We start from the raw sequence: 12585 nt of genomic DNA on the forward strand, positions 1-12585 counted from the left end.
GTAGAAAATAAGGTTTATGGCCTATAAATGTATGGAGGTTCTGTTTCTACCACAGGAAACACACATTTATTACAGCTGCCACTGTGGCCAAATGTTTCCTTTCCTACATACCAATACTGTAACTCTCAGAAATACAGACATGTGAAAGAGTCAACTTGTGCAGCACTTTTCTGCAAACTGTGCTAGCGCAAAGTGTCTATTAGTTCTGAGTGTCTATTAACAGATTCGGCTCATGTGTTTAACAAGAGGTCTTAAACCAAAATGTCAGACGTGGCGCCACGTACACATGCAGAACCTCTGACCGCGTGGCTTCCATGCTATTTAAACTGCACACATCTTCAGCTCTGCTGCATCACACCTTCAAACCAAAGCTGCAGAAACAACAGCTTGACGTGAATATTATAAACCACCTGTAACTAAAAGAATCTGTGTGCAAACATATCATTACCAAAGTGACAGCTTGTTAATGAGCAGCACCAACCTGTAGCCGCAACATTTCAGGTATGTTTTTGAGGTGCAGCTGCGAAAGAGACACATAATGTTGGTGTTGTTTTTAAGAAGGGTTGGAACAGTTTAGTTACTAAGGTTGGTGCGTTTAAGGCCACACACACATTCTCATTAAGAGCTACAGAAACCTTGAAGTAACTCTTTGCACACAGAGGCTGAGTCTGAACAGGTTTTATGCCTTTGAGGTTTTTACCTGGGTGGTATAGGAGCAGATTATCCTTATAATAGATATTGAATAGATACATGGAAGTTATTCATAAAGCAGAAGGGCTTATTCAAAAAAACTTGAATGTAATTGCACCCTGAATCCTCAGCTGATGTCTCAATGACTGTGATGTGAGATTTATGTAATACTGCCCTTGCCATGACGAATATGAATCACAAACAAGTTTAACCACCTGTTTTAAGTGGAAAACTTTTCGTCTCCATAACAGCAGTGATGAGGGTGTCTGTCTGAGGGAGGAGTTTGGCAGGTAGAGTCTAATTCCAACTGTGGAGTTATTGCAGAGAAGACATGCATGCATGACACTTGATTTATTCAGGAATGACACATCACTAAATGTTACATCAAGATATTATTCTTTGTGCAGTTTCCAGAGCCAGATTGCACTCAGTGGACGCCCTGCCCTTTTCAAGGCACTTTGTATTCTTATTCCAGCGGGGAAACCAAAAACCTGCTTCAAACAATAAATCAAAATCCTCTCCCTCTTTTTCTTCTCTCCCTAAACCTTCCATTCTCAGTCATCCATGTCGACCAGAAGAGGGGGTATTTTACGGTAAGCAGGGGCCTCCTGGCTTGACAGGGGTAGTAAATTGATAGCAGGACTCGTGGAGCTGAGTCAACATGCAGAGTGCACGGGAGATTTTGCAGGAGATTTCTGCTGGGAAGCCGTGAGGAAATCCTGGCAGCTGCAGCCTTTACTGGAAGATGCTGCTACGACCTCTGTGCTGCGTCACAAAGAAAGACAGAAACTGTAGCTCATCCTCCCACTTCTGCCAAAATGTAAGTTCTTGCATTGTTTGAGGAAGCAAGACAGAGGTTGCTGATAGAAGAGTGAAACTGTTTAAGCGGAGGCAGAAGTATGATGAGACATGACAGGTTTGAGGCTATTAGGAAGGAAAAAGGTGGAGACAAGGATGGAAAACAGTGAGTGAGTCACTGAAGTTTGTGCACTCAGATAATGAAGCTTCTCTCTATCTCTTCCTGTCATTCATTTGCTGTCCCTCTGCCTCCCAACACTATTGTCTTCTTCAGACTCCCCATTCCTATTTCCTTCGTCCCTGCCTTTGGACTTGAGTTCTTCACTATATGTTAGTGCATCGCCTGCACAGACCGGTTTGTTCACTTTTACAATAAGACCCAGGCTGGAACCCTGGCAGACGCACAAAGGCTCTGCTTCTTTCACTAGGGGTGCCGCAGAGAAACTGAAGGAGGGTATTGTTGGGATACAGAAAGCGTCTGCATTACATCAGCTCTTTTGCACTTCCATGCAAAAAATGAGTGCATGCAAAATGAGTGTGCAATCTCAAATATGTTGCACATTTCTAACAACAATAAACACCTACAAGTATCCATGCAAACTGTTTGCATTCATCTGAAACTCAGTCTATCATTGTGCTATTTCACGTATGTAGAAACAGGCATGCAATAGAAACAATGACAGAATGAGGGCCTGCTTAACTGGGTCAGCAGAGCTATTTATGTGGCTCTTTTGTTTGGAGTTTGTCGCGTGCCCTCACTTCCTTACAAAAGTGGGTGTTTTTCTCAAGGATTGGTCGAGTAAGGAGAAAGTGGTCAAGCTTTCCTCTCTGGAGACTTTTCTGAATGGCTTATTTCCTTAGCTGGTGTGGCGAATCATATTTGTTTGGTCTTCTCACTCCGTGCTTCCACAGGAACACGTTTGATAACCGCTCCTTTAAGCTTTTCACTTTGAAGGCTGTGTACATTCATGTGTGCATGTGTGCAACACAAAACAGAAATCAAACACTGTGCGTGTGTATTCAACAATGTCTGACTTTGCTAAGTGAAGAGATTCAAAACACAAACTGGGGTGTCTATCTGTATGAATATAAACACAGCGTCACTGTGAACATACACAGTTAAAACACAGCATTCATTCTGCACTGGTTACTGAGTGTCAGCAGTAAGTATTCACAGAGAGCAGATAAAACTCTTTTTTCCTTGAATGACTGCAGTTAAAGGAACCTCCTGTGTCCTGCATAGCTGGGGCTAATTTCCTCTTTATGAAGCTTATGTAGGCAAATATGTGGTTTTGTGGTTAAACCAAAGGGAGCCACTGAATCTGATGCAGCCTCCTGGAGTCACCCATCTGTGCTGCATAGTGTATGGTATCACAGCTTTGCCTTGGGCAAGATACAATGATACACCTCTTTTCTTTGACTTGACAGGCTTGACAATGCCATCCATGCAAGAGTTATGGACTATACACAACACTGCAGTTTTTTTCCCCCTCTCTGACGTACTGCTTTTTGATCACTTTGTCAGATGATTTCAGGAGTTCAGTGGGGAAGGACATAAAAATCCTCCCTCAGCAAAAATAAGGTCTTTTTATGAGATGAAAAGATGAGGAAGATGTTTTGTCAATTTGCAACATATGCCTTATATGCCTACTTAATGAATGTACAACATTTCAGCAAACGCGTGGGATCTAACGAAATAGACCCTTTCCATCAGTTTTCATGGGACAACATCAGAGCTTTGAGTCATAATGTTATTCAGGTATGCCTTTGCAAAGCCCTTCCTCAAAACCATCACCTCCTCATCCATTGAAATTCCTCTCCTTCAGTCTGGTCCGTGAATGAGGCATTCTGCATATCCATGGCGACCACACTGCAGACTCTCCGGAGTTTGCATAGAAATGAGAAAAATAAGAATGAAAGAGACGAGGGCAAGGACTCACACTCACAAAACCACGCACACACTCCCTTTTCTCTCCCTGCAGTGTGCCAAAAAGCACAAACATTCCCACGTGATGATGGAGTTTGCTCCCTCCCTCGCTGGGCGGACAATAGCGCGCTGCTGGCTGGCGCACCTCCACGCGCACACTTTCGCAGAGTGGAGTCTCAACTCGGTCAGGACACGGGTCAGATTTAAGATACGTTTCCCCCTCGGAGACGCTGTACGGAACCGACACTCTGAGGAATACAGTCTTGCTTCTTCCCTTCTTGGACACAGTGGAGGAGTAAACTGTAATTTGTTTCCTCCAAATGGGAATTACATGTGCGCGTGAAACTTCGGCTAACTTTTCTCCTCAGTGATTGTCAGCTCTGCTTCGCTCGTGCAACATGCCGGAGCGAATCAGCATTTCGGACTTTGTAGTCCTGACGAACGAGGACTTGTCTTCGCCGGGGACTTCAAGTTTTCAGTCCAAAATGAGCGACTGTCGGAGCACAGTTTCAACCGTGGAAGAGGTGAGAGGGGTGGAGGTGTGCAGAGAAACGTGTGTCTTTGTCTGTTGTTTACCTGTTCATATAGCTTACATGTATCTGTGGCAATAAAGTCACCTGTAGACCAGCTCATTCTTGAGCTTTGAGCGTTTAAACTTCACACACAGTTCTTTATGTCGTTTTTCGAAGTTGTTCAACTGAAGAGTCTTAAAATAAAACAAAAAATAAATACATTTATTTTTAAATATTAGTTATTGCTGCGCTATAACTAACTTTTGCTAACTACTTTGGGATACATGTGCAGGGGGCAAGTCCAATATGTTTTAATAGCATAAATACGTTTAGCATTTTCTGTAAACACATGCATTTCTGCTGTATTTTTTTATTTTGGAGAGATGGTTGAAACGTTTATTTCGCTTTAACTGGCCTAAAATAAACGAATGTGTTCTCTGTTTTGGGTGATGCACTTGTATTGTCTTCAGATGTGGCTCTGTGGCTGGATGGACCATTTCTGATGATTCAGTGAAGGCTAGTCTGGCTCAGCAGAAAAGTAAAGGTTACATGAGGTAGTGCAGCTTAGTGAAAGTTTGACTTCTCTCTTGTCTCATGGGAGTCAGATGGGACTTAACCAGAAAACAAGACACAGCAGAGCAGGTTGAAGGAATCGTTTCCCTTTAACAAACTTGTTTTTGTGAGGGTAAGATGTTTGTCCATTCTGACAGGCATATCTGTTGAAGGCCAGTTTGCTCTCTCTCTCTGTCTGTTTGAACTCGTACTTTGGCTCAAAGCCTGTTTGAGGTCTCTGTGTGTGAACATTTGTGTTTGTTTGAAATCTGTTCTCCAAAAGCTCCTCAGGCAAAGGAGGAAACACAGGGAGGCTGCCATGAACTCTGCCATAAAACAAATAATCCAAGTTTGCACACCAGAAGATCCTTCCTTGTTTCTGTCTGACAGAACAGCATGGTTCACTGTTAACAAAGTGAAAGCTGGAGTCTCAATATGAAGTAATTTAGTATACAGTCTACAAAGGAACCCTATAGTTCAGTACACTAATATTAACTAAAAGATATCAGTTATTAAATCCTCTCATTATATGTCTTTATAGAGGGATTCCTGCTAGAAGCAAACAGCTGATCAGATATGGGGAAGCAGAGTTTTGGATTTATAAAGAGAGCCGTTTCAGACAGCTGTTTGATGTATTTAACTTGTGCTGATGTCCTTATTTATGACCATGACATACTGTAAAGTAAATAGTTGGAATTTCTGCTCTGGGAAGGGACATACAAGAATCCCACACATGTGCACACAGACAGACAGACAGACAGACAGACCGACACACACACATGTAAATGCAACAATCCCTTTATAGATGGATCTGGGTTTGTTATGTTTAGTCTGCTTAGCTTGGACAAGTTTGATTAATGGCTCGGGCAATGTGTGGGCATGTGTGTGGTTTATGGCAACAAGCAGGGAAACAGAGACACTATTTAACCTCACACACACACTAGCCTGCTTGTTACTCATTAATCCTGATTTAAGGAAACGTTAAAGGGATAAGATTAGGAATGGTTTCGTTTCCTTTAAGCTTAAAAAGGCAGCTCTTAACTCACGTCCTATCTCGCACACGCTGAAATTAAATACTGTATGTTTTCCTGCAGCAAGGAGTGTCGTCATACATTGTTGATGCTCTAAATAAGGGTCAAATGTCTGTTAGTCATGAAATGTCATATCTGTTGCCACACACCCTAAAGCAGGTGTGCACAACTTTTCAAATGAGCACAAGCAGGGACTGTAAAAGATAATGAATGCTTGTCTCTTAACCTCAGCACACTGTCAGATTGAGCAGTAGGGATGTGTATTATTCTTTGCTAGTTTCCCTGCCTGTGTGCATTTCCATGTTCACCCTCCCCAATTTATTCCACAAAATCCAACATAAGCAACCTGTCTTGTTGACCTGCACCAGCTTGTTTCCATTATTTATTCTTCTCCTGCCAACCAACGCACCAAGCAGAAAAAACTGCAGAAGCAGCATGGACGAGCAACTCCCAACTCTCCAGTCTCCACTTAAATCACTTTCCCATTCATTGTCTGCACGGTCCAATAACACGACACCCACTGCCTTTTAATTAAGCAACTAACACTTAGGGAGTGGACTTGACCGGGAAGGTCTGGGGCGTGTAAACAACACCATCTTACATGGCGGAGTCTCTGTTAAGTCTAGATTACTGGCTCATTAAAGCTATTCCTGGTGACAAATAGGTGGAGTTCAGGGTGTCTGAAGCAATGAAACAAGTGGCCTGTGTGAAGAGAGTGAATAGGGTGTAGTTTCAAACCTTGTTGGTTTGGAAGAGATTACTTTTCCACATACAAAGACGCCTGTTTGCATCTTGGCTTCTTCATGTTTGTAGGAGGAAGTCTTTCCCGCAGTGAAATAAAAAAAAACCCTGTCTGGTCTGAATGTGAGAAAGTGTTGTTTGAACCTGAAAAGTGACAGTCAGACAGTCAGGCAGGTGAAATACACGCTGGGACGTCACTGGAGGTAACACATGACGATGCAAGACAGACGGCTGTCTTGCTAGCCAGGAGCTGACTCACATTTCTGCCTGAGTCACACACAGCGTGAGAAAATGAAACACAACTGAAGTGAGACATACGTATACCTTCTGTAAACATGAAGAGTAAAGAAACACAAGTCACAAATGTGAAGCTAGCCCTGTTTCTAGGAAAGGTAGTAACAGATAATCTGAATAAGTGGGAGGGGGAAGCCAGCCGCTGGAAGTTGTGGTTAAGTAATGAGTCCAATTTAAAGGTTCTTTCTGCTATAAGGGAGCTTTTCATTTCCACTGTCACCAAGTACTAGCATGTGGTGAATTGAGTTGGATCTCTGTCAATTATTTTACCAAAGTACGCTTTAAACCTGATCTGAAAGTTTCAGGATATACCTTTTTATTCACTAAACTTTAGTTAAAATTTATTGAATTGATGATTTGAATGTAGTTTTATACAACATCGGTCGAGGCAGATGGCTGTTTAACCCGAGTCTGGTTCTGTTAAAGGTTTCTGCCTGTTGAAATGGAGTTTTTCCTTGCAGCTGACTGGATCTTGGGACTACGGATGAAATTTAGCATCTGTGCTAAGTCCGGCGCATTTACATTGATGCTAACTGCATTAATGTTGATTAATGTGCATTGTCCCAACTCAATAAACAAATAAATGAAATGACTGAAAATCTTATCCTGTCTTGATGTTGGGTCTTTGTTAATAATTTAACAAAAAGTACAGTCTGGACCTTCTATGTTTTTAAAAGCATCTTGAGATAACATTTGTTAGGATTTGGTACTATACAAATAAAGCTTGCATTACTTCATTGTAAATCTCATCTATTCTTGTCAATGAACATGTCCTAGAAAGTGCATGTCTCTGATTTCTTTCACATTTGACCATGAAATCAAATCAGAGTTTGCTCAATAAAAAATGTCTTATCTGAATTAGCAAGTATACTAACTGACCAGCATGAATTTAATGTGATTTAGATGTGATAATATAAAGATAAACATTGGTGCATGATAGACTATATGCTGCTGTGCTGCTGTCTGTTAACAGTACTGATATCTGTTGATACCAATGTTCGACTGATACATCTGTACATCCCTAATGACATACTCTCCGACTTATACAAACTTGTGATCACAGATTTTCTCACACTGCTTATACTGTATTTATCTGCTTCATCATTGCGGTGTGTATTTACTACTGTATGACTGTAATGAAGGTATCAATCAATCAATCTTTATTTGTATAACGACAAATTACAACAAATGTTATCTCAAGATGCTTTTACAAACGTAGCAGGTCTAGACCGTACTCTACAGTATGATGGATTATTATTATTATTATTATTTTTTTAAGTTATGTTGTCTTTTATGACAGGACAGCTGAAGAGAGACAGGATATGTGGGGAATAGAGAGTGGGGGAGGACATGCAGCAAATGGTCGCGGCAGGGAATCGAACCGGCGACCTCTGCAACGAGGATTATTGCCTCAGTATGTGGGGTGCCTAGGCTGCTAGGCCACCAGTGCCCCAGTATGTTAAATTATTAATAAAGACTACACATCAAGACAGGGTAAGATCCAGTCCCTTCTTACTGACAGGACTCAATCTTATCTCATCTTAATCCACCATGAGCATTGCGCCTCTCAGTATTTAGCTAGTTACAGCCGCGAGGTAAAACGTTCTTTTAACAGGCAGAAACCCAGAGCAGAACCAGACTCATGTTAGACAGCCATCTGCCCCGACCTAGTTGGGGTTGGAAAGAGGGATGGAGAGGAGAATAAGAGAGAGAGAGAGCAATGATAGCAGGCCAAAATCTGTCTTGTTTGGTGTTGGCGGTCACAGTTGCTCAATTTGATTTCTAGGGACTATAAAATTTTACAAAATGTGTTATAGAATCACTGGTACACAAAGAAGGGGATTTCCAACCCTACTATGAAGGCATCATCAAGTGCAACAATGTAGTTTGAGTGTTACTTTTTGATTAAATGAAACCTTTTCTTTCTGTTTATTTCAGTCCCTGGAGATGGACCACACAGCCCTACAGAAAATGAAGAAGATGATCAAAACTATACACACCTCTGGACTCAGTAAGTGTGGACGCAGCACATTGTGCATGTGCTCGGTGGCTTTTATGATTTCATCCATCTTTAACATCCATAACAACTTTGGAGTCTGGTAATATAGTGTGGATTATAGATGTAAGCTCATTATTGACTCTGGACACAACATTTTCAAGGTGCTCTTAATAGCTTTCCCAGTGTTTTTTTCCCACATGGACCAAGTATACAAAAGACAGCACCACTAAAAACACAGTAGATCAGCCGTGAGTTGAGGTGACTGTGTCAGAACTTCAGTTTGCAAATGAAGCACGCCAACTCAGCAGCTAAGTAAAGGGCAGCCTCTATTATGGCAGGGTGATGAGTGCATAGGGGAACCACTCCATAATTCATTGTACAAGCCTAGTTAGGATGACCTCATCAAGCCTGTGTGGGCAGTGGTGTTTATGAGTGAGGCCCCTTGTTATGGGTGCGTGGGATGACGGGTGATTGTGTTTATATCCATACAGAGTGCATGATTTTGTGGTGCTTGTGTGTGTATAAAAGCAAAGTGAATGAGCGGTTTCGGCAACAACAGGGTGCTACACAGCAAGCTATCAGATCCCCTGTCCCACTAAGTGAATGTTTTGTGAGTATGTGTGAGTCATGCAAGCCCACAGTACGTCATGAACAAATCAATCAGGAGTGAAAATGCTTGAGAAGTGAGTGTTCACCTCAAAAATGCGCGGGAGAAATAAAGAAACTGCATAACATATCCTGAAGTTGTTTTTCTGCGCTAGCTAACAACCTGCTTCCCATTTCCAGGCTTCAACTCATAGCTTTAGTCAAAGTGAGTCACAGATCCAGCTGCCCAGAATTAGGCAACCAGATACGGTCAGCGGTGATGTTGCTGCAGAGAAGTGCTCCATTTATATTCTCCATACGTGTCCACTCTATTTCTTTATTTCCTCTGTATCTAAGTAGAATCATATGGGCAAGTTCCAGTAACATGACAACATACCCCCCCCCCCCCCCCCCCCCCCCATCCCCCTCTTCTTCTGCTGGTATGTTGTTGAACCCCTCAATCAGTCCTGATGTTAATCCACAGACTGACTCACCACTCCTTCGCCCACTCCTCCCCCGTGCAGTCTGATGGTCTGTTACTGGGTCACAAATGCACAAACACACACATATGGTGAGATGGTCTCCTCTTTCGCTCTCTATTCCCATGAACCGCCAAGTGCCACTTTTCTGCCAAGATGCTGTGGCCTGCGAGTCTGTGTGTGTTCTGGTTGAGGAGTGAAAGAGCCAAGTCGCTCTGCTGGTATCTGTTAGTTAAAGGGCAGCTGTAAAATCATCTTCAGAGCTCCTTGCTGACTCAGCGGTTTGTTTTTGATGGTTGCATGAAAGTTGTTTGTGATCATACTTATAAATGCATGAGCATGCAGCCACAGTTCCCCAGCTCCCTTACTCTTCCTTGATTTGGTCCTCTCAGCACAGATCTGCGTTCTTTCCTTGCCACGAAAATCTTCTACTTTTCGTTTTCAGAAAGTTAGCACAAGTCTGTCTCCTAGCTACAGATAGTTATTGTTTCATATTTGTCTTGGAGTGGGAACTAGAGCAGAAGAATTAGTGAACTGTACTCTTTCTGCTTTTGTCTGTTTTGTCTTCCACTGCCTCAGCTGCATATGTCTGGTCCACCCATATGTTCCTCTACTACTTCCCCTAAATCTCAGATCCTTAACAACAGACACCTTAGTGTTAACGTTTGTGTTAGTGTCTCCAAAAGTTTTCCTTTCCACTATCCATTGTTCTTTCATCAGGTCCATCATTGTTGGATTGAGGAGTAGCGATTTCCATGACTTGAATCGTAATTTTTGTTCATTTGACGTCCTTATCCAAGCCTTATTCTAAAATAGCTGTAAGGTCAAAGCTCATTTAATGTAATGTAAACCAAAGTGGTGCCAGTCTGGAGATTCTTCCAGTCTTTTTCCACATAAATCCTAACAGACTGAGAGCCTACTAAGGTTATGACCCTTGGGAAAGTGACCTATAAGCCCTAGAGAAACATGGGTCTTGATAAGTCTGCTTGGCTCCTTCTCCAGGAGGGGTGGAAACCAACACTAATTTATCCCACATGCTTGTCTTGTTAAAATACTCTCACTGCAACAGGGCCAGTCAGCCCGACTTCCTCTGATTTTGTGCATTTGTAACTTAAGTCTGAGTCACCAATGACCGTCTATTCTATGTGTTGTTTTTTTCAGCCCATGTGGACAACAAGGAGCAGTATATTGAGGTGCTGGAGAACCTCGGGAATAGTCACCTGATGCAGGACAACAACGAAGTCTCCACGGGCTTCCTCAACCTGGCAGTGTTCACTAGAGAGGTCACAGCACTCTTCAAAAATCTGGTGAGGAAAGAGAAAAACAGTGTGGGGGGAGAGAAAGAGGAAGGTCTGATGAAGTAGACGTCTTAATAAGAGAGATCAAACCACAAAACCTAGAGGACATGGGGGAGGGGTGGAGATAACAAAACTAAAAGTAATGTGACTCTAAAACACTCATATTCTGGCATTTTCTGTAAGTTCAAGAAGGGGGACCAGAAAAATGTAGTTTGTGTGTCCAAAAAAGAGGAAGATTATGTATCAAATCTCTCCATGTATGTAGTATGCACCCACATATACGCATGAATGGGTGCATGCAGGAAAGGGGCTTTCAACAGCTGCATGCTCGTGCCTCTGGTCTCCAAATCTAGGGCAGTCATGGACCCTCCCACTGATAGTTTCTATGGTGATAATAATTCATCCCAGACCTCCATATGTGAGTCAGCAGTCCCACACACACTGTCTCACACACTCCCTCCAGGTGTCAGTTAAGGTGTCACAAGGGAAACTGTGCCTTACAGAAGGGAAGATAAAGTAGGTCCAAATGACTAACAAATCAACATGTGTGCGTGTGTTTGCCTTTGTGTGCACACACTTTGACATGCAGTGACCTGTGTTACGTGTATGCCTCTTGACACTTAAGGAGGAGGTATTTCCCTGTGTCAGGGCTCCATCTACTATATATTAGTTACCGCAGCATTTGAAGGCCAACCAAAACAATGAACCATTCTCTAGGCCTCTGTGTCAATACATAAAGGTTAGCAGAAGGAAGTGGTTGGATATTATTCATGTAAGGAGCCAGGTGCAGCAGGATTCAAGGAAAGCCCACAGTGACATTCATAAAGGGACTATGTCAACTTTGGCAGTGGTCAACAGGAGACTCATGGACAGGATATGAAAGATGATGTACGTTGCCCATGCTGCATGCTGAAATAAAGATGTGTGACCCCATGAGGATGTGAGGAAATTGAGAATTAGTGTAGAGCCCAGCAGTCATGGTTATACTGGATGTTTTTTCATTTGTTCCCTTAACAGGCTACCTTATTTCGATCAAAGCAACTTAATTTGAACTCCCACTTTACTGTACAGTCATGAAAACAATCACATCATAATCCCCCTTGAATCAAAAAATCTCAATGGTGCATATTACTGCCCAGTGTTTTCATTCAATGAGTCAACAGTACAAAGTGGCTGAATCACCATGTTTTGGGGTTATTCGGACTCATTCCCAGAAACACAACTCCACAGGGACACAGGAGTGTGTAGAACTACGTGTGTGCATATGTGATTGTTTATTCATACAAAGGGGGATAAGGACCACCTGTTAATATGGGATCATTTCTGTTAACTCATAAGTCCTTTGCTCACATTTTGTTTCAGGTGCAAAACCTCAACAACATCATGTCGTTTCCTTTGGAGAATGTGCTGAAGTCAGAACTCCGAGACAGCAGACTGGTAAGTTTTATTTTACTTCATCAAAATAGTGAAAGAGGGTATCTGGTCAAGCTGTTGTACACAAGATAAAAACGTGCCTTGAATGCCTTGTTTTAGAACTAAGAGACCACATCTACATAAAAGGACATACAAGTCTGGCTTTTATTTATTCTATCCCTCAGTTCTAAGAAATACTTGGCCCATGATCCAGGCTGATTGTCTTAAGCTGATCTATAAATTAGGGCCATATGATGCTCACATTC

The 12585-nt window shown here is 42.3% G+C and overlaps 1 protein-coding gene across 2 annotated transcripts in view; it reads left to right on the forward strand.

The window, feature by feature from the left end:
- The first annotated feature begins 3307 nt into the window (after positions 1-3307).
- The window catches only part of asap3 (ArfGAP with SH3 domain, ankyrin repeat and PH domain 3), a 28568-nt gene continuing 19290 nt past the window's right edge, over positions 3308-12585 (forward strand). The window contains exons 1-4 of one of the 2 annotated variants that reach the window (XM_034675543.1): positions 3308-3939; positions 8484-8556; positions 10770-10915; positions 12269-12343. In XM_034675543.1, coding sequence (XP_034531434.1) covers positions 3814-3939; positions 8484-8556; positions 10770-10915; positions 12269-12343 — 420 coding nt within the window. In that variant the 5' untranslated portion in view covers positions 3308-3813. The remainder of the gene's footprint in view (positions 3940-8483; positions 8557-10769; positions 10916-12268; positions 12344-12585) is intronic. The other variant, XM_034675542.1, reaches the window with a different exon arrangement.

This window comes from Notolabrus celidotus, chromosome 22, assembly GCF_009762535.1.
Source record: "Notolabrus celidotus isolate fNotCel1 chromosome 22, fNotCel1.pri, whole genome shotgun sequence".
In the NCBI taxonomy this organism is placed as follows: domain Eukaryota; kingdom Metazoa; phylum Chordata; class Actinopteri; order Labriformes; family Labridae; genus Notolabrus; species Notolabrus celidotus.